Source organism: Nicotiana sylvestris, chromosome 8, assembly GCF_000393655.2.
Source record: "Nicotiana sylvestris chromosome 8, ASM39365v2, whole genome shotgun sequence".
NCBI lineage: Eukaryota > Viridiplantae > Streptophyta > Magnoliopsida > Solanales > Solanaceae > Nicotiana > Nicotiana sylvestris.
Genome location: NC_091064.1, coordinates 122,591,071 through 122,618,418, shown reverse-complemented (window position 1 = coordinate 122,618,418; position 27,348 = coordinate 122,591,071). Strand labels below are relative to the sequence as shown.

Genomic DNA, 27,348 nt, shown 5'->3' with positions numbered 1-27,348 from the left:
GGATCGTATTTATCCCAAATTGCCAAGCTTCGAGGAAACTCATTTTCTTCGATTTGCTTACCCTCTCACCTTCACGAATTTACTTATCCCTTATTTGAATAGCATAATACTTGAAACCTCAAATAATATCATTCTTGAGCTTGCGTCGATTAACTTTACGACAAAACCTTAACGTCCGAAAATGCGGGATGTAACATCTCATTCCCGAGATTTCATCAATTCACTTATAGCATACTTTCATGTAAAAAAATATGGGGTGTAACATTATACTTCAAGCCAGTTGAAGCCTAATGAGAAGAACTACCCCGTTCATGATTTAGAGTTAGCAACCATTGATAACAACAAGGTTGCGAATCCAAACTAGAGTAAGAATTTGAGAAGTAATGGCAGTAGCAATAACAATAAGGAATTGAACAACTAGAATTAAAGTGCAGAAAATAAACCAAGAACGTAAATTCTATAGCCTTGACAAATCCAAGCAACAACGTTTTGATTTATTGAAAAAATCAAACGCTTTTACTTAAGAGCAAATAAAAAACAATAGATTCGAATCTTGACCGCTTTACAAGTAACTTGAGATAATAATTAATAACTAGTATTAATCGCCTTCTAAGAATACCATAAAGGAATCAATAATATCACTAAAGAAGTTATCTTACTACCTTGAACTATTACAAAGTAAAGTTTGAAAGATAAATCTCCAAGCATAAGTAACAAAGGTTCAAAGAACTCTCAAAGTATAATATTATTAATCAATAATGAAGTATCACAATGAATAAAAAGAACTCCTATTTATAGGAGTAAAAAGTCGTTAAAACTAGGTAGGGTTGCTGGCAAGGTAAACCCTAATATGGAGGCTAAGCTAAATACTAGAAAACCTAATAAAAATAAGAGGGCGGGCGGTCAAATCCCTTTGGGGCAGTTTTGGGCCTTAAAACTACTAGTTTGGGCCATTGGTTTGGACTCCAATTGGGCTCCTTTTGAACACCCCCTTTTTGGACCTATTTTAAGCTCATTTTAAGCTCTTCTAGGTGCCCTTTTGGTAGACTTCAAGGGCTGATGTTGGGACCCAATCTTCCTCCTCTCGGACTTCAATTTGGGACACCAAATAATTATAAAACTTGGACAATTGTCCTTTGGGCTTGAGCTCTTCCTCTACAATTAAAAGCTTCTTTATTTTCCATTGAAATCCAACAACCTTAGTCTGCAATTCTTTAGCTTGAGATCTTATAAATGACCTTCTTGGAGCTTTCAAAACTCTATCCTTGTCCTTGATGCTAACATTCCCCTCTCCTTGAAAAGAATTCATCCCCGAATTCGATCCTACATCAAACAAAGATAAGTCAGCAACATTAAGTGTAGCACTTACTTGAAACTCACCAAGAAGGTCCAGTTTGTAAGCATTATCTCTACTCCTTTCAAGGACTCAAAATGGGCCATCTCCTCTAGGATGAAACTTTGACTTCCTTTTGGAAGGAAATTTCTCCTTTCTAGAGTGAACCCAAACTAAATCTCCAGGTTGAAAAATAACTTGTTTTTGACCTTTATTCTTTCTCAAGGCAGTTTGCTCATTTTTCTTCTCAATTGAAAACTTTGTTGTTACACCCCATACTTTCATACGTGAAAGTACGCCATAAATAAATTTATGAAAGCTCAGAAATGATATGTTATATCCCGCATTTTCGTATGTTAAAGTTTCGTCGTAAGTTAATTGATGTAAGTTTGGGAATGAGATTATTTTGAGATTATAAGTATTACGCTATTTCAAATAAGTGATAAGTAAATTCGTGAAGGTAAGAGCAAATTGAAGGAAATGAGTTTCATCGAAGTTTGACAATTTGGGATAAAATACGGTCCGAGCTATAATACTCGATATTTATGGACTAGTACCATATAAGCTACCACATGACCATGATAGTAAGGTGCATAAAATATGTTAAAAGTGAGTAATATTTTAAGTAATTTGAGGTAATTCTTAATTATGTGAATAATTAGGTAATTACTGATTTTAGTGGGAGATTAATTATTTAATTAGTGTATTTGGATAAGTTTTAACTAGTGTCTAATGTGGCAGCCCACCCTTCTAATTAATGACTCATAAGTCATTAGAATAAGGTGGAAATTAAAAGAGTGATGAGGTTAAGCCACCACATAAAGTGGGGCCCACACCCATTCTAATATAAGACCTCTCTAATTTAAAAGAGAGGTCCATATATCACACATGAGCATCTTCAACAAGCATCTCAACACATAAGTAACGTGAGATTTCATAAGCATCTTCAATAATTCAACAAGATTTCATAGCATCTTAAGCAACGTGAGATTTTGCAATTATAGGGGAGTACGGTGCAATCTTTCTCAAGAATATCATACGGAGTTTTCCCTACTTCGATCTTGCCATGTTTTGTCGCGATTATCGTATGTTAGAGGGATTGTCAAGAGGACCGGCTTAGGTACATTAAGGCTATCCCTTCTTTCCTTTTAGCATGATCCATACGATACAAACGAAACGAGCAAATGCACTACTTCAATAAATGACTCTATTCATATAAATACTAGAGGTTCCTATGTTCTTGATTCCTATATATCTTATTATTCTATCGTCTGTTTATGGGTCTTAGAAAATATGTAAGTTGATAAAGTTTATGTTACGCCCCGCAATATTACGTCGATATTTCGTCCTGCAGTATTACATTACGATGATGTTACACTTCGCAGTATTAAATTACGACGATGTTGCACCCTGTAGTATTGTACGTTGAATTTGTCATAAGGTAATTATAATCAGTCCAAGGTAAAGATTATTTGGAGATTATAAGGATTATGCTATTTTAAACAAGTGATGAGTAAATTCGTGAAGGTGAGATGGGGAACAAGTCAAGGAAAATGAATTCTCGTCCAAGTTTGGCTTGTTGGGGTAAAATAAGGGCCGAGCAATAATACCCGATATTTATGGACTAGTGCCGTACAAGGTACCACATGACCATGATAGTAAGGTGTATAAGGTATGTGAGAAATGAATGGTATTTTAAATAATTTGAGGCAATTCTTAATTATGCGGGTAATTGGTTAATTATTGGGTAATGAGATATTATCCAATTAACTAAAGAGCTAATTGGATAAATGTAACACCCCGTAATTTGAATTGGTTGTGGATGCATTAAACGAGTATTAGCGTGATGGTAATTGAGTGGTTATGATAATAAGTGTACGAGTAATATTATAGGTGATTTGGGGTCTAAGGAGAGGCTTAAGTCTGCCAAGTTGAAAATTTTCATTATAGTTGAAAATTTGCAAATGAGTATGCATAAGACCTCACTTTGGGCGAGCATATCTACTTGGATACAATGCGTTGTGTGATTCACAAACTATAAAATTAAAGCCCTTTGAGTCTAGTTTTCAACGCAACAAACCGTTCGTCATTTGGAGGTGTATACAAAAAGTTATGACCATTTTACTGGGCAAGTGTCACTAGCGCGAACAAGAGCGCGAAGTCGCGCGTTTTTGCTAAGTATTCTGCCCCCAGCGCGCGTGAGCTCGCGCGTCTGGAAGGTTTTAAATATCTTATAGACCGGAAATAAGAGGAATTGAGTCATTTCTCAAGCTTAGGGCTTCCTCAACACCCCAACTCGACCAAGGCATCCAATTGCACACCTAAGGTGAGTTTTAAAGTGTGTTTTCATGGTCATTTCACTTCTCAATCACTAGTTACAACATGATTTTGATTGGGTTTCATAGGATTTCTTAAAAATCTCAAGAACACCCCAAAAGTTGTCTTTCAAGATTTGGTCTACAAGAGGTAATCCTACACCCTTAGACTTACATATATGGTATTATTATGGAATCATGAGTATAAATCAAGTATTACAACTTATGGTATGGCGATTGGAAGCCATAAATTCCCAATTTAAATACATGATCATGGTAGGGATTTAAAGGTGATTATTTGATAGGATTTATTGGTTGGGTGTGAATGGATGGTCATATACATAATGTTGAAAGTTATAAATTGGTTAATCATCATGGTAGGATAAATTGTTGATGAATGGTGGTAATTAGATGAACTAATTATATGGTGATGAGATGTAGAGGTTTATGCCTACAAGGTATTTGATAATATGCCTAAATGGCTTAAGTTATGGAATTTGTTACTAATATTGGTTCCATTGGATATTGCTATTGTAGATTGAAGGTTCTTAGTGTTGTGGATCATTGTAGTATCACTAAGGGGCGACATTGAGGTATGTGAGGCTAACTCTCTATGTTTGGGAATGTTAATGATCCTCCCTACACTAGTTCCTTTTACGACGTATCAATTGCCTCAGAAATATAGTTAAGCCTAGTTCCTTGAATAGTTGTAGAACTTATATTCTCTAGCTTCATAACTCATTCATGACTTTCATTCTGAACGTCGTGAGCTCAGTTCGTATTCAATATAGACTTGGGTTTGATGTCCCTAAGTCTCAGTATAGCTTACTCAGTATGTCATAGATAGTTGAAGTTTCAGTATTCATAATCAGTTCAAGAATACATGTCTGATTCTAGTCCTATTCAGTATTCCAGTATTATGTAGCTCAGTATGATTTAGTATTCCAGTCTTATGTGCTCAGTATGGTCTAGTATTCCAGTATCATGTAATTCAGCGTGATTCAGTATTTCACTATCATGTATTGCAGTATAATTCTCAATTCCTGATTTTAAATCCCTGGATGTTGAACACTTGTATTTGGGCTTGAGGCCGCAGTTAATGCTTTATGCACCTTTGGGCCTGAGGCCGCAGTTTATGCTTTATGCATTTTGGACCGTAAGTCGCAGTTATGTATACGTATACTTGAGCCCGAGGCCGCAGTTTGTGCACACACACATATATATATATATATATATATATATATATATATATATATATATATATATATATATATTGGGCCTGAGGCCGCAGTTTATTATTCAGATAAGCAGGTTGTTCATCATTCAGAAGAGGGAGTATTCATATCCTTACTTCCTTTGTTCAGTTCAATTATCAGTTACCATTTCAGTTGCCAGTTATCAGTTCAGATATCAGTTATCAGTTCAGTTATCATTTATCATTTCAGTTTCAGTTTCAATAGTTATCATTTCAGTTATCAATTATCAAATCTCAGTTATCAGCTTAATTTCAGTTTCAGCATTTATAATTCTTTCTTTCAGTTGCTTTACATACCAGTACAATTCAAATGTACTGACGTCCTTTTTGCCCGGGGCCTGCATCTCACAATGCAGGTAATGATTTACAGGTTGATGATTCAGAGTGCTAGGATTCTTGTACCATCTATTTGGTGATCCCAAGTTCTTTCAGGGCATTATCATTGCTATAGTCTTCAGTATTCACATACAGTCAGTGTTTTCAGTACTCAAATAGAGGCTTCATAGACTAGAGTAACAGTTAGACAGAGTCACAGGCTTTCATATTAAGCTATGTTGGTTACAAATATGTTTCAGAATTGTATTAGTATTTCCGCACTTTGATTTATATCATCCAGACTTTTGGTATATCAGCATGTGTTAGTTTATCTTCCAAATTCAGTATGTTATGATACCACATGTTGATTCAGCTAGCTAGTTGGTTCGCTCGGTCACATGTAGTCAGGCACCAAGTGTCGTGTTACGTCTAGGCCCAGGTTCGGGGCGTGACAAAGCCTGGTATCAGAGCCCTAGGTTCAAGTGTCCTAGGGAGTCTATGAAGCCGTGTCCAATGGAGTTTCCTTTATATGTGTGTACCGGCCACTCATATAAACGGTTAACTACCAAAACATCCAGGATTGTCTCATTTCTTTCTACTCTAGATCATGCCATGAATCTTAGAGCAATAGATAACCTTTTCTTCCTATCAAATTCCAAACGTATTGGATGCCCAAGCGACGCGCAGGAGAAACCTAAAGTCCTAGAGAGGATAATTGCCCATTGAGGTATGATTATGGAGTACAGCTTAGTAAATACGAGACTTTAGAGGATGTAAAAAGTGGGATGCAATGGATAGTGTTACAGATTAGAGCATAACCTTATCAGAAAGTACAAAAACAGTTATCATGTCTTATGGTTATTCAGTATGCCAGTATTCAGTTATATGTTTACCAGATATCCAATTTTCAGTGTATCAAAATTTCTATATACTTGTGAGTATACAGTGATGCATATGGATGCTCAAAGAGAATGTAAGTAACAGTGATTATAGAAAAATCTTTGCATGTTTTAGGGATTAAGACCCAAGACTCACGGGATGGTACATAAAGTGATTTATCAGATATATATGGCAGTGTATCCGTATGTCAGACCCCACGGTGTATCAGGATAATGATTCAACTGCAGCGGGCATAGAATTGATCACTATAGCTTTGGACAGAAAAGAGCCTAAGGGTAAAATACCTGGGAGTCAGAAACGTTTGTTATTACCAAAGATATGATTCATACAATTCATGCAAATGACTAGAAGATATGATGTATGAAATGAGAACCAAGAGCAGCCAATAGTGAATTTGAGGGAATGATTTTAAGTTGTTCATATTTATTCAAATCAGAACTAGAAAGTACCATGTTAGTAAATTTATATACGAAGTGGCTATTATTGTGAGATAAAAGATATGACAGTTCCCCTTGATGTGACTATGTATTTAGGTTGGAGGTTTATAATCTGATATGATTTTGAAGTGTATAGAAAGTTTGGGGTTAGATATTCCAATTTTATTTAAGACAGATGAACTTTCCCTAAGTGCAATCCATGTCCATAGTTCAAAAAGAATGATAGTGCACGACAAAAGAATATGGTCAGATGATGAGGGAAGTTAGGAGTAACCTTATGTTTCACTCTAGTTATTCAAAACAGAACATGAACACATGATGCTAGCAGGTAGTTAGTAACAAAATAGTGAGTATGATTGAGTAGATACAGTGAATTAGCACTTTCAACAGAGCTAGTAGAGGTACAATTTGATTCACTTAGCCAGGTTAACTCTAGTGAGTGGATGACAGTTTGAAATACCGAACGTGTGTTATAACCCAAATAGTTTATGTTAAACTCGAAGTACAGTAGCAGTGGGAAAAAAATATTAGCTAGCAGTGAGAGCACAAACTATAGAAGAACAGCCTTTAGGATTTATCGTAATGTGGTTTCTCCAGGATTGACAGTGTGAGCAGAGTTAAATTATTAAGATTGTATATGATAGCTGTGAATACATTAGCTTTCTGTTAAGTGAATAATTTAATTTTTCCTAGTAAGAAAGATTTCTCAGAAGTAAGTTGGAAGATGAGTCGGCATTGACGTAGAGTGCAAAGAATTGCAGAGAATAAGGAAAGTTATTTGGATCCCAGCAAAATGAGAAGGATCCACAAGTATAAGACCTGTGGTCTAAGGGGTGATGTGAAAATTTTCAATAAGTCCAGTTGGAGATCTGAAACTCGAATAGTAGCATGGGATATGAAAAAAGAAAATCAATTCGGTAATGAGGGAATATTGTATAATTACCACACGGATTATGTCTAACAAGTGTAAGAAAAACAAAGTGAGTAGAATGATCACCGAGTTTAGTTATTGATGATAAAATGATCACAGAAAGCTATAGAATCATGCCCAGTTATGTATCATGAGGGTAGTGCCATTGCACGAGACTCTAGTCTTCAGAGTACTGGTTAAAGACTTAGCTCACAACAATTCTATAGGTGTTTTTAGGAAGTTATTAAGAAGATACAGTATGGGAAGTATAACTCATGATTGCGGTAGATAAGAGAACTTTGGTAAAAGAAGTTCACCAGCCAAGATAGGAGTTCGACTTCGGACTCTAAAAGATGACAAAGTTGTTGTCTAGAATATGACTTGTTCCCCCTTAGTAGGCGAAGTGAATGAGAAATAGTTTGATGATCCCTACTTGTTGTAGCTGAAAGTGGAGATTCACAAGAATAAGATGATGGCTTTCGAATAAGGGGGAGATGATGGTACTTTGAGGTACCAAGATTGTATGTTCCAGACATAGATGGACTTAAAAAGGGAAGATCATGTTAGAAGCCAATAATTCCTGGTATTATTTCCATCTAGGTCCCCCAAATATGCATCATGACCAAGGAGATTGATTAGATGAACTACATGAAAAAGAACGTCGCACACTTGCGGCCAATTGTCTTAATTGTCAGCAAGTGAAAGTCGAGCAGCAAAAAGCCTAGTGTTTTATCACAAAATACACATATTTTGTGTGGAGATGGTAAATATGAAATTTATAAACGGGATTATCTTTCTCATTTTAAAAGCATGATTTGATTGGATGATTGTAAATCGACTTACCAAGTCAGCACATTTCTTGCCAATAAAGACTACAGATTCAACAGAAGATTATACCAAGTTATACATTCAGGAAATCGTATAATTACATGGGACTCCGTGGTCCGTCATTTGGGACTGTGGTGCTCAGTTTAAAATGAACTTTTAGAAGTTCTTTCAGAAATGATTAGGCACACGTTTTTCATCCTCAAAAAAAGATGGCTAGGCAGAGCGCATTGTTCAAACAATTGAGGATATTTCCTTGATGTTTAAAGTAATTGGGATGATCACATACCTCTTATTGGCCTTGTTAATAATAACCTACCATTCTAGTATAAAGATGGCACCGTACGAAGCTATGTGTGGGGGAAGGTGTAGATCACCAATTGGTTGGTTCGAAGTTGGAGAAGTGGAGTTATTAGGACCTTATTTGGTCTATCAGACTATAGAGAAAGTTAAGTTTATTCAACAACGTTTGAAGAAAACTCAGAGACACTAAAATGTCCTATTCGAGCGTGCGACATAGAGACCTAGAGTTTCAAGTTGATGATTGGGTGTTTTTGAAAGTTTCGCCTATAAAAGGCATTATGAGATTTGAGAAGAAGGGAAAGCATAGTCCCTACTATATTGGGCCATATAGAATCTTGCAAAGGATCGGTCAATTAGCTTATGAGTTGGAGTTGCCACTAGAATTAGTGGTGCTACAACCAGTATTTCGCGTGTAACGTTATAACATTCATGTTTCCAGCACTCAAATACTCATGTCAGTTCAGTACTCAGATACTTATGTCAGTTCAATACTCAGATATTCAAGTCCGTTCAATACTCAGCTACTCATGTCAGTCCAATACTTAGATATTCATGCCAGCTTAGTACTTTGATATTGATGTTAGTTCAATTCTCAAATATTCGTGCCAGTTCAATATTCAGATATCCATGTTAGTTCAGTATTCACGTATTCATGGCAGATCAATATTTAGTCAATACAGTTCTGTTCAGTATCTCAACATGTCAGTAATCGTGTATTCATAATATTTCAGTATTCTCATATCTCCATAACACCCATTTAATGACCATAGATAGTCGTAGTTGCAGCCAGGACCATCATTCGAGGACGAATGATCCCAAGAGGGAGATAATGTAACACCCCGTAATTTGAATCGGTTGTGGATGCATTAAACGAGTATTAGCATGATGGTAATTGAGTGGTTATGATAATAAGTGTACGAGTCATATTATAGGTGATTTGGGGTCTAAGGAGAGGCTTAAGTCCAAGCCAAGTTGAAAATTTTCATTATAGCTGAAAATTTGCAAATGAGTATGCACAAGACCTCATTTTGGGCGAGCATATCTACCTGGATACAATATGTTGTGTGATTCACAAACTATCAAATTAAATCCCTTTGAGTCTATTTTCCAACTCAACAAACCGTTCGTCATTTGGAGGTGTATACAGAAAGTTATGACCATTTTACTGGGCAGGTGTCACTAGCGCGAACAAGAGCATGAAATCGCGCGTTTTTGCTGAGTATTCTGCCTCCAGCGCGCGCGAGTTCGCGCGTCTGGAAGGTTTTAAATATCTTAAAGACCGGAAATAACAGGAATTGAGTCATTTCTCAAGCTTAGGGCTTCCTCTACACCCCAACTCGACCAAGGCATCCAATTGCACACCTAAGGTGAGTTTTTAAGTGTGTTTTCATGGTCATTTCACTTCTCAATCACTAGTTACAACATGATTTTGATTGGGTTTCATAGGATTTCTTCAAAATCTCAAGAACACCCCAAAAGTTGTCTTTCAAGATTTGGTCTACAAGAGGTAATCCTACACCCTTAGACTTACATATATGGTGTGATTATGGAATCATGAGTATAAATCAAGTATTACAACTTATGGTATGGTGATTGGAAGCCATAAATTCCCAATTTAAATACATGATCATGGTAGGGATTTAAAGGTGATTATTTGATATGATTTGTTGGTTGGGTGTGAATGGATGTTCATATACGTGATGTTGAAAGTTATAAATTGGTTAATCATGATGGTAGGATAAATTGTTGATGAATGGTGGTAAATAGATGAACTAATTATATGGTGATGAGATGTAGAGGTTTATGCCTACAAGGTGTTTGATAATATGCCTAAATGGCTTAAGTTATGAAATTTGTTACTAATATTGGTTCCATTGGATATTGCTATAGTAGATTGAAGGTTCTTGGTGTTGTGGATCATTGTAGTATCACTAAGGGGCGACATTGAGTTATGTGAGGCTAACTCTCTATGTTTGGGAATGTTAATGATCCTCCCTAGACTACGTTCTTTTTACGACGTATCAATTGCTTCAGAAATATAGTTAAGCCTAGTTCCTTGAATTGTTGTAGAACTTCTATTCTCTAGCTTCATAACTCGTTCATGACTTTCATTCTGAACGTCGTGAACTCAGTTCGTATTCAATATAGACTTGGGTTTGATGTCCCTAAGTCTCAGTATATCTTACTCAGTATGTCATAGACAGTTGAAGTTTCAGTGTTCATAATCAGTTCAAGAATACATGTCCCATTCTAGTCCTATTCAGTATTCCAGTATTATGTAGCTTAGTATGATTTAGTATTCCAGTCTTATGTACTCAGTATGGTCTAGTATTCCAGTATCATGTAATTCAACGTGATTCAGTATTTCACTATCATGTATTGTAGTTTGATTCTCAATTCCTGATTTTAAATCCCTGGATGTTGAACACTTGTATTTGGGCCTGAGGCCGCAGTTAATGCTTTATGCATCTTTGGGTCTGAGGCCTCAGTTTATGCTTTATGCATTTTGGACCTGAGGTCGCAGTTATGTATACGTATACTTGGGCCCGAGGCCGTAGTTTGTGCACACACACACACACACACATATGTATATATATGGGCCTGAGGCCGCATTTTATTATTCAGATAAACAGGTTGTTCATCATTCAGAAGAGGGAGTATTCATATCCTTACTTCCTTTGTTTACTTCAATTATCAGTTACCATTTCAGTTGCCAGTTATCAGTTCAGTATAAGTTATCAGTTCAGCTATTAGTTATCAGTTCAGTTATCAATTATCAAATCTTAGTTATCAGCTTAATTTTAGTTTCAGCATTTATAATTCTTTCTTTCAGTTGCTTTACATACCAGTACAATTCAAATGTACTGACGTCCTTTTTGCCCGGGGCCTGTATCTCACAATGCAGGTAATGATTTATATGTTGATGATTCAGAGCGCTAGGATTCTCGTACCAGCTATTCGGTGATCCCCAGTTCTTTCAGGGCATTATCATTGCTACAGTTAGTATTCCCATATAGTCAGTGTTTTCAGTACTCAAATAGAGGCTTCATAGACTAGAGTTACAGTTAGACAGAGTCACAGGCTTTCATATTAAGCTATGTTGGTTACAAATATGTTTCAGAATTGTATTAGTATTTTCCGCACTTTGATTTATATCATCTAGACTTTCGGTATATCAGCATGTGTTAGTTTATCTTCCAAATTCAGTATGTTATGATACCACATGTTGATTCAGCTAGCCAGTTGGTTCGATCGGTCACATGTATTCAGGCACCGAGTGTCGTATTATATCCAGGCCTAGGTTCGGGGCGTGACAATAAGATGGGGAAAGAGTAACATGGCAGTAAGCCACCTCTTAAGCAAATGACTAAGAATCATTTCTTATTAGGTGGCAACCTAATTCATTAAATACAAGACACTTCACATCTAATATTTTAAAGACTTGAAAAAGTAATATGTTAGGTAACACTTCACTTATATTATTTTGAATACAAGACTACAAATAAGATTTGAACCTTTGCTCATGGCAACGTGATTCACTTCTATTATATTGAATACAAGACTATAAATCAGATTTAAATCTTTGCTCATGGCAACGTGAGTTCTTACCCATTTCATACAAATTCCTACAAGTTTTTAACGAATCTCTTGCAACCAAATAATTCCAACGAGAATTATTACCACCTTAGCAACGAAAATTTTTGCGGTTCTAAAGAAGTACGGTGCAACCTTTTTCAAGAATATTATATGGATTTATTCCCACTCCAGGTATGTTAAGACTATCCCTTCTTTCTTTTGGCATGATCTATATGATACAAACGAAACGAGAAAATGCACAACTTCTATAAATGACTCTATTCATAGAAGTATTAGAAGTACTTATGTTCTTGATTCCCCATGTATCATATTATTCTATCATCTGTTCATGGGTCTAAAAAATACGTAAGTTGGTAAAGGTTATTTCATGGTATTAATCAGAGGCATAATGGTCTTATGATGTACTGAGAGATTTTTTATTAACGTATTTCATATGCATTTCATGCATTTATTCTTGCACATTGACCCATGACTAGATGGCGTTATATATGTGTATATATGTATATGATATGTATATGGGATATGGAAAAAGGTTACGGCATTATATATGCACGACCACCTAATCAGCTGGTATACGTTGATGATTTTACCCACAGTGGCCGAGATGATATGATGGAATGCCCTCAGAGGCTTGATAATATGAACACATGTACCTATGCACAACACAACATTCATATGCATATATATATGCATGGCACTATAAGTATTTCATGATTTACAGAGTTATCCAGAGTTAGAGGTTGAGTCAATTACTCTATATTTCTTCCATATCTTTTATGTACTTATTTATGTGCCTTACATACTCAGTACATTATTTGTACTGACATCCCTTTTGCCTGGGGACACTGTATTTCATGCCCGCAGGTCTCGTCGATAGACAGGTCGCGTGTGCTCCAAGTAGGCTATCAGCTCAGCGGAAGATGTTGGTGCGCTCCATTTGCTACGGAGTTGTTTATTTGGTCAGTATAATTAGGACATGTATTGATTGGTATGGCAGGGCCCAGTCCCAACCTTTGTGATACCTATGTACTCTTAGAGGCTTGTAGGCAGATGTCATGTATACAGATACTTGTATGGCCGTGTCGGCCTATGTTTTGATTTTACAAATGATCATGTTGGCCTTATTGGCCAGTATGTCACGTATGTAAGTTTTTATATTAGGCTGGGTCGATCTATGTCGAGTATTTCCCCAAGTTTTATTCTACTAATCTCACGACAACCTCTTTGGCTCATTTACCTATGATAGTATGATACGAAAGATACGTTACGTAGGTACTAGGTTGAGTAAGGTTCCGGGTGCCCGTTGCGGCCCATTGGTTGGAGTCGTGACAAAAGTAGTATCAGAGCAGTTCTATCCTAGGGAGTCTACAAGCCGTGTCTAGTAAAGTCTTGTTTATGGGTGTGTCGTGCACCACACTTATCAGCAGGAGGCTACAAGGCATTTAGGACTGTCACTCTTTCTTCTTACTCTAGATCGTGTGATAGAGCTCAGTTGCAAGAACTCAATTTCCTAAACTCTATCTTGTTCATAATACGATGATGCCTACATCTAAAAAGACAGTTGGTAAGAGATATAGCTATGGAAGAATTGAATCTGAGGAACTCAATTTTTGCATCATGCTTGTGACGGATAAATATAAGGTATTCAGCAGATCATATGTATATAAGATGTGTAAGCTTCTTGATAAGGATACCTAAGGCAAGAATGCCTATCAATTCTTAGGGTAAAAAGAAATGAATGAATAAGAAAGTACAAGTTTCAACAAGTAAAAGAAGCAAGGTGAAAGAGGATACGAGGTACCTAGCTAATGAAGATTATCATTATTTACCATTCAGGAAGTGAAATATAAGCATTTTGAGTTACCTTCAATAGTAACAAAGGTATGTTCAACTGGCCACACCGATCTGAGTTATGCTCTATGGGAGCTAACAAATATGGTTTAAGAGAAGGACATAATATCACGATCCAGCTGAGGCTAGAGTGACCCAAAATGGTGGATGGATTGTTTTCGTTAGTTGACATTTTCGAAGTATATTGCAAAAGTGCTAATAAATCTCCTTTTGAGACTTCCAAATAGTGCACTCTAAAATAGTATAGCTAGATATGAGTACTACAAAGATAGGCACAAGAACCCTTGAAGGGATAAATATTACCTAAGTGTGGCTCCCGTCCCTAGTTGAGTGAGAACGTTAAGCAATCCGAAAAGCCAGTGGATGGAGCAAGGGGATCAAAAAACAAAAGAACTCTTGTTAAAGTTTTCAGAATAAAGTGATAGATAGAAATGTAGCAGGGAAATAAGAAGAGAGTTAATGAAGCATTATGAGTAAAATGTGATTCACGGATGGCAACCGTAAAGTGTTATAGAATCTATAGTCAAATGAAGAAAGAGACGAGAGGTGATGAGCCTTAAGACAACAAAAGAATATAGGCCATACAGTCACATCCTAATTTCGAGAAATAAGTTCGCGACTCTAACGTGATTAATAGAAGGAAAAGTTAGACCCCAGAGTAATAGAAATCAGTGTGGACTGGTGAACAAGATAACTAAACATAAATTAGGGACTGAGTGATTTGATAATAGTCGGCATCATGAGAATTTTAGATTGCATTCCGGCGATAAAAGAATGGACGACAGAAGAATAACCCTTAAAGGTCATTCGGGAAAACACTTTCCTAAAGCAAGCAATGTGAGCAAAGTTAAGCTTAATGGATTATGTGTGCTAGCTACACTAAGTGTCACCCTCGTGGGTAAGGAATTTTGTTATCCTTGGTACAGAAGGATTACCATAAGGCGATTAAGGGTCATTGATGATGTGAAAAGACGAAAAGGATAAAGAGGTAAAACATATATAGGTAAATCGTCATAGCTCTAGATCTTAGAACTCCCCTAAAGAGGGGAATATGGAGTGATGTGGCGTTAAATCAGAATTAAGTTAGTCTAGTAATTATGGAATGTTAAAGGAAGATTGCGATAAAAATGAGATTGCACTTATCCAAATCCTATAGATATGCTACGATTCCAGAACATTATGCAAGCACGAATTCAAGGAGAGGGAGTAAGGGTTCCGACCTGGGATGTTATTGATAAAAAAAGAGCCAGTGTGAGAGGCAAGTTAAGACAAAGGAAATTACCCAAGAAAGTTTACGTGGAATATTGATATTAGAATGGGCCAACGAGCAGTTAGCAGCTGATTCAGGAAGAGCCTAGTTATGGCTAGACAAGAAGATACAGATAAATCAGTAGATCATGCAAGAAAAATACAGTAAAACCCAGTATAGTAAATTCAGCCTCGCAATTATGACATCGTGATCCTTGAGATATATACAAATAGGAATCAGGGTAGTTAAAGGTATCGTATGCATGTTACGGGGATAAAAAAAGTGTCACCGGGAAGGCAGTCAAAATATCAGTTCAGAAGCAACCCTACAACCAAAAAGGCACAGAGGTAAGCAACTACGGATGATTATAGGCAAGAAAGGACATCAAAAGGTCCGTAATAGGCTCACAACTTTACGAGAGTCAAGGGTTCTCCCTAAGTACTACAACGAAAGAATAGCTTAGGAAATAAGGAAGAAGGCTTCAACCTAAGCCCAACGACCAAAAGAGGAAATGGTCGTGTAACAACAGTCTCACAACAACATTGTAAGAACTCCAAAGGAAAGTGGCACCTACCGTGGCTAATAAACGGGAAGTAAAATTAAAAGTAATATTCGAGATCATATGAGTTGCACGAAAACTCTGGCATGTATGGGCACTAAGACAAGCTAAGTATGGATGCAACAATGGGGCAGAAAGACCAGGAAAAGTAATAGCTTATGTTGAAAGAAAGCTAAGATGGAACGAAAGAAATTATTCGATCAATGATCCAGAATTGGTTACGTTATGAATGCACTTAAAGGTTCAGAGTTTTATACATGAAGCATATACATCCGTAGAATATTCTAGTATACGTTAAAAGAAAAAAATTGAGCCCAGGTCATAAATGAAAGATAATATCATGCATACCTAGCGCCCATGAAAGGATAAACAGAATAACTAATACCATGAACCCGAGATCGAGAGATAATTTAAGCCGACATAAAGGTCGATCAGAAGAACGAGGAAACTAAAGAGTTACATCAACGAAGTAAATCAGGAATCCGGTTATTGGAACCAGAAGTTATAGGAATCATGATTGAGAACATAGCAGAATCACACTTAATATTAGAGGTTATTAAAGAGAGATAGAAGAAAGAGAGATAGAAGAATATGAGGTGATATTTTAAAGTAAGGTAAAGGTGAACAACGTACGAAATACTCAAATACTGAGAGTGGTCCATACTTTAGGTAAAAGACTAGAAGCACTGGGATTCAGTATTCAGGAATGACAACAACGTCATCAGTGGTATACCTTCCAGCCTATGGTTTCTAAGTACCGAAAAGTTTAATTAGAGAGTAAAAGGAGAGTTAGAGATGAAGCGATTTCTCGCTTGATGTTCCAGAAAAGCATAAAGGAAACGATCTCAAGCTAAAGTATGATATAATAACAAGGTTTTAGAAAGACAAGAGTAAGGATAAGAAGAAGGAAAGTGAGAAGGTGACGACAATGGATAAGTCCTCGGGATTAAACCTGTGAAAACAAAGAAGCTGATGGTCCCTCTAAGTTATAGAAAGCTAAATATAGCCTGAATGAACTCAAAGGAGTCTAAGACTAGTAGCATTTAAAAAAGATGGAATGCTGCCTGAGGATGTAATTGTGATAGATAAAGGATGATGTTTGGGCCTTCGATTGAGTAATGATTTCATGAAGTGAACAGGATTAAAATACCCACATAAGGTAAACCACATTAGGATGCTATGAAAAATGGTTATGGAAGTATAGTATTGTATCACCGCTAGGTGGATCAATCTAATCACTCCAGATGTCCCCGATGAGATGCGAGCCCCAGCGGCGGTGTTACATAAAAGATCAAGTTATCAGTGGTAGATGATGAATCAACATTAAGGTAAATCAACAATAGATGGATAAAAGTTTAACAGTATGAGATGAAATTAGACCATCAGTCTTAAGGATAAACAACGAGAGTAAAGTCATATGACTTACCTAGGTGTAGTAAAGTCATATGGATGGATAACCAGGTCTATGGAATAAGATATATCCATATTCGCAAGTTCTACAAAGTACTGAGCGAAGAACTTCATTACACCTATAGATGCCCAGAGAGGCATCCGATTAAGCCTTGTATATGTTTACAAAGTAAGGCCTAGAGATCGGCTAAAAGATTGAGGAAAAAGGAGATAAGAGTCGCATAGGCACACATACAAGGTTAGTATCATAGAGGCTGCATGATAGAAGGTAGCAACACTTACGAGATTGGAAGGAATTCGATCACAAGTCATGGCATGGGAAAGAGGCCTAAAGGGGGGGAATACCCTGGCCTTTGGATTTATTCACAGAACAACTACCTAAATGGCAAGGAGAGTATTAAGGTATTCACAAGAGATATAAGTTATGAAAATGATAAGAGCATCAATCAACATTCGAGGACGAATGTTACAAAGGGGGTAATGATGCTACGCCCTGCAATATTACGTTGATATGTCATCCTGCAGTATTACATTACGATGATGTTATGCTTCGCAGTATTAAATTACGGCGATGTTGTACCCTGTAGTATTGTACGTTGAATTTGTCGTAAGGTAATTGTAATCATTCCAAGATAAAGATTATTTGGAGATTATAAGGATTATGCTATTTTAAACAAGTGATGAGTAAATTCGTGAAGGTGAGATGGGGAACAAGTCAAGGAAAATGAATTCTCGTCCAAGTTTGGCTTGTTGGGATAAAATACGGGCCGAGCAATAATACCCGATATTTATGGACTAGTGACGTACAAGGTACCACATGACCATGATAGTAAGGTGTATAGCATATGTGAGAAATGAATGGTATTTTAAATAATTTGAGACAATTCTTAATTATACGGGTAATTGGTTAATTATTGGGTAATGAGATATTATACAATTAATTAAAGAGCTAATTAGATAAAGATGGGGAAAGAGTAACGTGGCAGCAAACCACCTCTTAAGCAAATGACTAAGAATCATTTCTTATTAGGTGACAACCTAATTCATTAAATACAAGACAATTCACATCTAATATTTTAAAGACTTGAAAAAGTAATATGTTAGGTAACACTTCACTTATATTATTTTGAATACAAGACTACAAATAAGATTTGAACCTTTGCTCATGGCAACATGATTCACTTCTATTATTTTGAATATTGTATACGGTCTAAATCGGGGAGCTTAATTTAGTAGACTTGGTCATACCCCGATCTTGAGTTTGGAAGCTCGAAGTAAGAATCGAGCATGACCGAGATATGTGCACCTTGAAAAGCCAATTGGAGGCACGTCATGATCTACCTCGAGGGCAGTACAATTTCGATGACACTCGAGAAAAAGCGGGAATTTCTCAAGGACACATGGATCAGGGCATAAATTAAAGGATATAATTTGTGCGAAATAGTACAGGTCCGTACTAGGTTGTTATACAGTTGTACCAATAGAATTTCTTACCACAATTAGGAATGTACCATATTGGGGATTTCTCCTCCTATATAAAGGGGACCCCAATTGTTTGTAAAGACCATGACATATTATTCACTGCAATAGAATATTTTACTTTGCTTTTCTCGTGCTCCACAATTGTTCTTCAGCTTTATTGTCTTAACTTTATTGTTCTTACTTTATTTACTCTTAACTCACCTCGAGGCCCCGGAGATAATCGAGATCGAGGTCCCCATTGCTCTAACAACACTAGTTTGGTTCATCAATTCTTCTTACTTAAACCTAATATTACTTGTATATTCACTAATATTGGAATAAATCACATATCTTTAAAAGCACAAATCACCTTTAATGGTTATTCATATTTTTCGAGGTAAACTGTTTGGCGCCCACTGTGGGGCTAAAGATAATAGTGATTATTTATTTACTGATTCTCATTATACAAGTTATCTTTACACTTTTTTCTTGTCAAGATTTTTTGATTCTCAGGCTTAAACATGTCTAGCACACAGAATGCACCTATTAACGAGGACGAAGGTCTTGGAGAAAATAGCGGTATAGGGGTCGGTGTACCACCCAAACACCTTGAGGAAATGCCATATATGGAGCCAGTGGATATCAATTCGCATAAGGATCTACACGCAGATTAAGGTACAGACCTTGTAGGGAATACATGTTGGGAAGCCCGGTCCGATGGCCAAAGAACACAAGGAATGGAAGGAGGAGTCAGCCTCCAGGTGATATTCGAAATGTTGCAAGCCCAGCAAGTCACCGTTTCTCAACTTCAGAGTCAGAATAGTACTCCAAACACAGCCAAACCAATGAACACTCGGCGTGTTGAACCAGCATTAGAGAGGCCCCATGAAAGTGGCTCGGGGACTGTGTCACGACCCAAACCGATGAGCCGCGATAGGCACCCGGTACCTTACTTAACCGAGTACCAACGTAACATATCTTTCTTATTACATCATTATATACACATAATATACAGACCTAATAGGCCAACATGCTCCTTTATAAACTCAAAACATAGGCCGGCAAGGCCGTACAATCTTTTACGTACACGACATATGTCTTCAAGCCTCTAAGAATACATAAATATCATAAAGTTTGGGACAGAATCCCTCCATACCAAACAATACACGTCTAAATCATACTAACCAAACGAGCAACTCTGAAGCAAATGGAGCACACCAACATCTTCCACTAAGCTGATAGCCTACTTGGAGGGCTCTCATCCTGTCTATCGGGACTTGCAGGCATGAAACGCAGCATCCCCAGGCAAAAGGGATGTCAGTACGAATAATGTACCGAGTACGTAAGGCGCATAAATAAGTACATAAGAGACATGGAAGAAATATAGAGTATATGACTCAACTTGTAAGTCTGAATAACTTTGTAAATCGTGAATTACTTTTAGTGTCATGCATATGCGTATTAATGTCATGTCGTGTAGAGGTACATATTTCATAACATTATTAGCCTCTGAGGGCATCCCATCATATCATATCGACCACTGTGGGCAAAATCATCATTGTATACCAGCTAATCAGGGGGTGATGCGTATATAACGCCATAACCTTTCCAATATCCCATATACATATATATATATATATATATATATATATATATATATATATACGAGTATATAACGCCATTTGAGTACATACATATATATGCGTATATAACGCCATTTGAATCATATTTCAGCCACTTTGGGCAACATCGTCATCATATACCAGTTGATCAAGTGGTGGTACGTATATAACGTCGTAACCTTTTCCCATGTCCCATATACATATATTTACATATATAAGCGTATATAACGCCATCTGGTCATGGGCACATGAATGCAATGTATGAAACGTACGTCAATACAATCATTCGGAATGTCATAAGACCATTTTTCCTCTTAGTAATATCATAAAGTAAACTCTTTTCAACTTTCGTATTTTTTCTGAGACCCATGAACAGATGATAAAATATTATGATACACGGAAATTCAAGAACATAGATAGCTCTAATACTTCTATGAATAGAATCATTCATGGAATTTGTGCATTTGCACGTTTCGTTCGTATCGTATGGATCCTGCCAGAAGAAAGAAGGAATAACCTTAACATACCTAAGATAGGGAAAAAATTCCGTATGATATTTTTGGAAAAGGTTTCACCGTACCCCTTTAGAACCACAAAATTTGTACGTTGTTAAGCATCTAAAAAAACTTCTCGTTGGAGTTTTTTGGATTCGAAAATGTCATGTTTAAGCTTGATAATGTTCTGGATTTTAAGAATTTTGGTTGAAAGATGTAAGATAGCTAACGTTGTTTTTTGGTTGGAAGGGGCTTTTGATGTAAGAAGGATTGCCATTCTTATGGGTTAGTCTTGAATATGGAATATCTTTTAAAATGGAGTGAAATGTTGTTTTTGCCTAATTTTGCAAAGTTTTTGCATTTCTCCAATAAAGATATTAGTCATCCTCACGTGTTACCAAGATAGCATTTTGTCTAAATGACTCATTTGTTTGCTTTGCCACCTTGGCTAAGCTTATGCCAAGTGGCAATCCCAAAAAAAAAAAAGCTCTTATACAATACCACAATTATCTCCATTATTAATCGGTTATCCACATAATTGAGAATTATCTCAAATTACTTAAAATACTACTCATTTTTATAACACCTTATACACCTTATTATCATGGCCATGGGGTACCTTGTATGGTACTAGTCCATAAATACCGGGTATTTTAGCTCGGGCTGTATTTTATCCCAAAATGCCAAACTTTGACAAAATTCATTTTCTTAGATTTGCTCCCCCTTTCACTTTCATGAATTTACTAATCACTTGTGAAATAGCATAATTCTTATAATTCCCAAATAATCTTTTCCTTGGACTGATGTCAATTACTTTACGACAAATTCAACGTAAAATACTGCAGGGTGCAACATTGTCGTAACTTATTACTGCGAAGCGCAATATCACCGTAATGTAATACTACAGGGTGCAACACTGTCGCAACTTATTACTGCGAAGCGTAACATCTTCGTAATGTAATACTGCTAGGTAGAGCACTGTCGTCACTTAATACTGCAGTTCGTAACATCATCGTAAAATATTATTGTAGAGCATAACATTGTCGTAATATAATACTGCAGGACGTAATATTGCGGGGTGAAATAGACCGACCCCACGATAATGAAAGTGCTCGAAGAACTCGCCAAAAGGATCGAGACCGAAGAAAAGAAGATTGAAGAAAATGACAAAAAAATGGATACATTTATCTCAAGGGTCGACCAAATACCGGGAGCACCTTCGATTTTGAAAGGACTGGACTCAAAGAAGTTCGTGCAAAAACCATTCTCTCAGTGTGCGGCTCTGAAGCCCATCCGAAGAAGTTTCGGATGCCAGATATCCTGAAATACAACGGAACCACCGATCCCAACGTGCACATCACCACATATATTTGTGGCATAAAAGGAAATGATTTGGAAGATGATGAGATTGAATCTGTTTTGCTAAAAAAGTTTAGGGAAACTTTGTCTAAAGGTGCCATGATTTGGTACCATAACCTACCCCCAACTCTATCAATTCGTTTTCCATATTGGCAGACTCATTTGTGAAGGCACATGCCGGTGCCATAAAAGTTGCAACAAGGAAATTCGATGTATTGAAAATAAAGCAAAGGGAGAACGAGATGTTAAGGGATTTTGTATCCCGTTTCCAATCAGAACGAATGGAGTTACCACCAGTCTCCGATGACTGGGCTGTAGAAGCCTTCACTCAGGGGCTAAATGAATGAAGTTCGATAGCTTCGAAGCAGCTGAAGTAGAACTTGGTCGAGTAACCCGCTGTGACTTGGGCGGATGTGCATAACAGGTACCAATCAAAAATTAGGGTCGAGGATGACTAGTTGGGAGCCCCCTCGGGCTCTGTTTATCCAAGCAGTTACTAGCAAGGGGGTCAGGAAATGCAGACAGTGGGACAAGATCGAACAAGGAAAGATATCAGCCATACGTCGAGGATCGAAGAAATATTACAAGGCGTAACATACTTCGAAATGATCGAAGAGTCTAGGTCAAAGTTCCCGTGGACTCATGAGCAAAATTGGGTTTGATAGGCATTTGGGACCGGCCGAGGCACCTCGATTATCGGAGTACAACTTTAGCGTCGATGCCTCGACAATCGTGTCACGCCCCGAACCTGGGCCTGGATGTAACACGATACTCGGTGCCTGACTACATGTGACCGAGCGAACCAACTGGCTGGCTGAATCAACAAGTGGTGTAACTATGAGCTAGAGGTAAATATAAAACATGATAATCTACTAAAGAGTCTGACTGAAATATCATAGATGCGGAAAATACTGAAAGGTCTGCAAGTATAAACAAGTAGCCGACAAGGCTAACACATGAAATCCTGCTAAGATCTGACTAACTGGGTTATAGTCTACGAAGCCTCTAAAGAATACTGCAAATGCTAATTGTTTACCGGGACAAGGTCCCCGGTATACCTTATTAACTGAAATACTATAATGACTAAAACAAAAGAGAGACCCCGGAAGACTGGGGCTCACGAATAGCTGATAAGAGATGTCCTAGCAAGCAGAATCGTCAACCTAAAAATCATTACCTGCTTCGCGAGATGCAGGCCCTGGGCAAAAGGGACGTCAGTACATTTGAATTGTACTGGTATGTACAATAGTTGAACAAAAGAACTGTCAACACTGAAACTGAAACTGAACTGCTAGCTGATAAACTGATAACTGAACAAGGAAGTAAGGATGTGAATACTCCCTCTTCTGAATGATGAACAACCTGTTTATCTGAACATTAAACTGCGGCCTCAGGCCCAATATGTATATATATATGTGCACAACTGCGGCCTCAGGCCCAAGTATACGTATACATAACTGCTACCTCAGGTCCAAAATGCATAAAGCATAAACTGCGACCTCAGGCCCAAATGCAGGTGTTCAACATTCAGGAATTTAAATCAGGAACTAAGAATCATACTGTAATATGTGATACTGAAATAATGAGCCATACTGACTTACATGATACTGGTATAGTGAATAGGATTAAATTGAGATGAGTATTCATAATAAGTTGATTTTTCATAACTGAAACTCATAGAATATCGAATGATTATGAAACTATGTCATCTAGAGAATATAAGTTCTACTTCTATTCATGGAACCAAGGCATAATTACTTTCTGAGGAAACTAGTAATGTTCATGATGAATGGGACGTAGGGAGAATCATAGATATTCCCAAACGTAAAGAGTTAGCCTTACATACCTCAATTTGCCCCTTAGTGATACTACAATGATCCACACTACTAAGAACCTTCAATCTACAACAACAACATCCAATGGAACCCAATATTAGTAATAAATTCCATAACTTATGCCATTTAGGCATATTATCAAACACCTTGTAGGCATAGATATTTACACCTCATAACTATAGTGTTGGTTCATCCAACTATCACCATTAACCAACAATTCATTCCACCATCATTCCTAACAAATTTATAACTTCCAACAACATATGTATGACCATCCATTCACACCCAACCAACAAATCCTATCAAATAATCACCTTTAAATCCCTACCATGGTCATGCATTTAAATTGGGAATTTATGACTTCCAATCACCATACCATAAGTTGTAATACTTGATTCACACTCATAATTCCATAATAACACCATATATGTAAGTTTAAGGGTGTAAGATTACCTCTTGTAGACCAAATCTGGAAAGACAACTTTTGGGGTGTTCTTGAGATTTTGAAGAAATCCTATGAAACCCAATCAAAATCATGTTGTAACTAGTGATTGAGAAGTGAAATCACCATGATAACACACTTAAAAACTCACCTTAGGTGTGCAATTGGATGCCTTGGTCGAGTTGGGGGTGTAGAGGATGCCCTAAGCTTGATAAATGACTCAATTTCTCTTATTTCAGGTCTTTAAGATATTTAAAACCTTCTAGACGTGCGAGCTCGCGCGCCTGTTCGTGCGTTGGAGGCGGAATACTAAGAAAAAACGTGCGACTTCGCGCTCCTGTTCGCGCTAGTGACACCTGCCCAGTAAAATGGTCATAACTTTCTGTATACACCTCCAAATGACGAACGGTTTGTTGCGTTGGAAACTAGACTTAAAGGGATTTAATTTTATAGGTTGTGAATCACAAAACTCATTATATCCAGGTAGATATGCTCGCCGAAAGTGAGGTCTTGTGCATACTCATTTGCAAATTTTCAGCTATAATGAAAATTTTCAACTTGGTTTGGACTTAAGCCTCTCCTTAGACCCCAAATCACCTATAATATGCCCCATACACTTATTATCATAACCACTCAATTACCATCACGCTAATACTCGTTTAATGCATCCACAACTGATTCAAATTACGGGGTGTTACATTATCTCCCCCTTGGGATCATTCGTCCTTGAATGATGGTCCTAGCTGCAACTACGGTTATCTATGGTCATTAAATGGGTGTTATGGAGATATGAGAATACTGAAATATTATGAATACATGTATATCGAACTGAACGAGCACATGATCACTAAATACTAAGCTAAGTAAATATTGTAGGACATAGAGATTATAATATAAGACCTGAATGGAAAGGTTAATTACCTTCCACATTTTCCTTTTGCTCTTCAAAGAGATGGGGATATCTGGACTTCATGTCTTCCTCGGCTTCCCATGTAGCCTCTTCAACCTTTTGATTTCTCCAAAGCACTTTTATTGAAGCAATTTCCTTAGTTCTGAGCTTGCGGATTTGTCGATCAAGAATAGCCACTGGAATTTCCTCATAAGACAAGTTGTCCTTAACCCCTATAATCTCCATAGGAACCACAAATGACGGGTCTCCCATGACTTTCTTCAACATGGACACATGAAACACTGGGTGTACAGCAGCTAGTTCTTGTGGCAATTCTAACTCATAAGCCACCTGTCCAATCCTTCGCAGGATTCTATATGGACCAATATAGCGGGGGCTAAGTTTCCCCTTCTTCCCAAATCTCATAACGCCTTTCATGGGCGATACCTTTAGAAACACCCAATCATCAACTTGGAACTCTAAGTCTCTACGGCGTACGTCCGAATAGGACTTTTGGTGACTTTGAGCCGTCTTCAAATGCCTTTGTATCAAATTGACTTTCTCCATGGCTTGATAGACCAAATCGGGTCCTAACAACTCCGCTTCTCCGACTTTGAACCAACCAATTGGTGATCTACACCTTCGCCCATACAGAGCTTCGTACGGTGCCATCTTGATACTAGAGTGATAACTGTTATTATAAGCAAACTCAATAAGAGGTAGATGATCGTCCCAATTACCTTTAAAATCAATAACACATGCCCTCAACATATCCTCAAGAGTCTGGATGGTGTGTTCCGCCTGGCCATCTATCTGAGGATGAAAAGCGGTGTTGAGGTTCACCCTTGTGCCCAATCCCTTCTGAAAGGATTTCCAAAAGTTTGTTGTGAACTGAGCACCACGATCTGAGATAATGGACAAAGGAGTCCCATGCAATCGGACAATTTCTTTGATATACAACTTGGCATAATCCTCGGCCGAATCTGTAGTCTTCACTGGCAAGAAGTGAGCTGACTTGGTAAGTCGGTCTACAATCACCCAAATCGAATCATGCTTTCGGAACGAGCGAGGTAGACCTGTTATGAAGTCCATGTTTATCATCTCCCATTTCCAAATGGGAATTTCTATATTCTGAGTTAAACCGCCAGGCCTCTGGTGTTCGACTTTCACCTGCTGGCAATTTGGACACTTAGCCACGAAATCTGCTATATTCTTTTTCATATCATTCCACCAATAAACCTCTTTAAGATCAGATACATCTTTGTGGAGCCTGGGTGAATAGAATACCTGTAATTGTGGGCCTCTGACATAATCCGCTCTCTGAGCCCATTTACATCTGGAACGCATAGTCTGCCTCTGTATCTCAAAGTGCCATCATCTCCCCCTTGTTCAAAAGCCATAGTCTTGTGTTTGTGAATTCCTTCCTTCAACTGCAATAAGTAAGGATCACTGAACTGTTTTCTTTTGCTTCGGTTACTAAGGAGGATTCAGCCCTGTTCTGGAGAACAACGCCACCATCTTCGGAGTCCAAAAGTCGAACTCCTAGATTTGCTAAGCGGTGTACTTCCTTCATCATAGTTCGCTTGTCTGCCTCAACATGAGCTAGGCTCCCCATAGAATGCCGACTGAGAGCATCGGCTACAATATTTGCTTTCCCCGGATGATAGAGGATATCAACATCATAATCCTTAAGTAATTCGAGCCACCTTCTCTGACGTAGATTTAATTCTCTTTGCTTGAAGATGTATTGGAGACTCTTGTGATCTGTAAAAATGTCAACATGTACCCCATACAAATAATGGCGCCAAATCTTAAGTGCGAACACCACAGCTGCTAATTTAAGGTCATAAGTCGGATAATTCTTCTCGTGAGCCTTGAGCTGTCTCGACGTGTAGGCCATGACTTTACCGTGCTGCATTAATACACACCTAAGACCAACCCTTGAAGCATCACAATAAACAACGAACCCTTCGGTTCCTTTTGGTAG

At 37.5% G+C, this 27,348-nt stretch overlaps 1 protein-coding gene across 1 annotated transcript; it reads right to left on the bottom strand.

The window, feature by feature from the left end:
* Positions 1–1,027: 1,027 nt before the first annotated feature.
* Positions 1,028–26,708, bottom strand: LOC104246227 (uncharacterized). Its single transcript, XM_009801997.2, has 3 exons — positions 26,102–26,708; positions 25,394–25,792; positions 1,028–1,323 (listed from the first exon to the last, which is right to left on the bottom strand). The coding sequence occupies exons 1-3, from the start codon at positions 26,706–26,708 to the stop codon at positions 1,028–1,030; spliced, it is 1,302 nt and encodes a 433-aa protein (XP_009800299.2).
* Between the last annotated feature and the right edge of the window lie 640 nt (positions 26,709–27,348).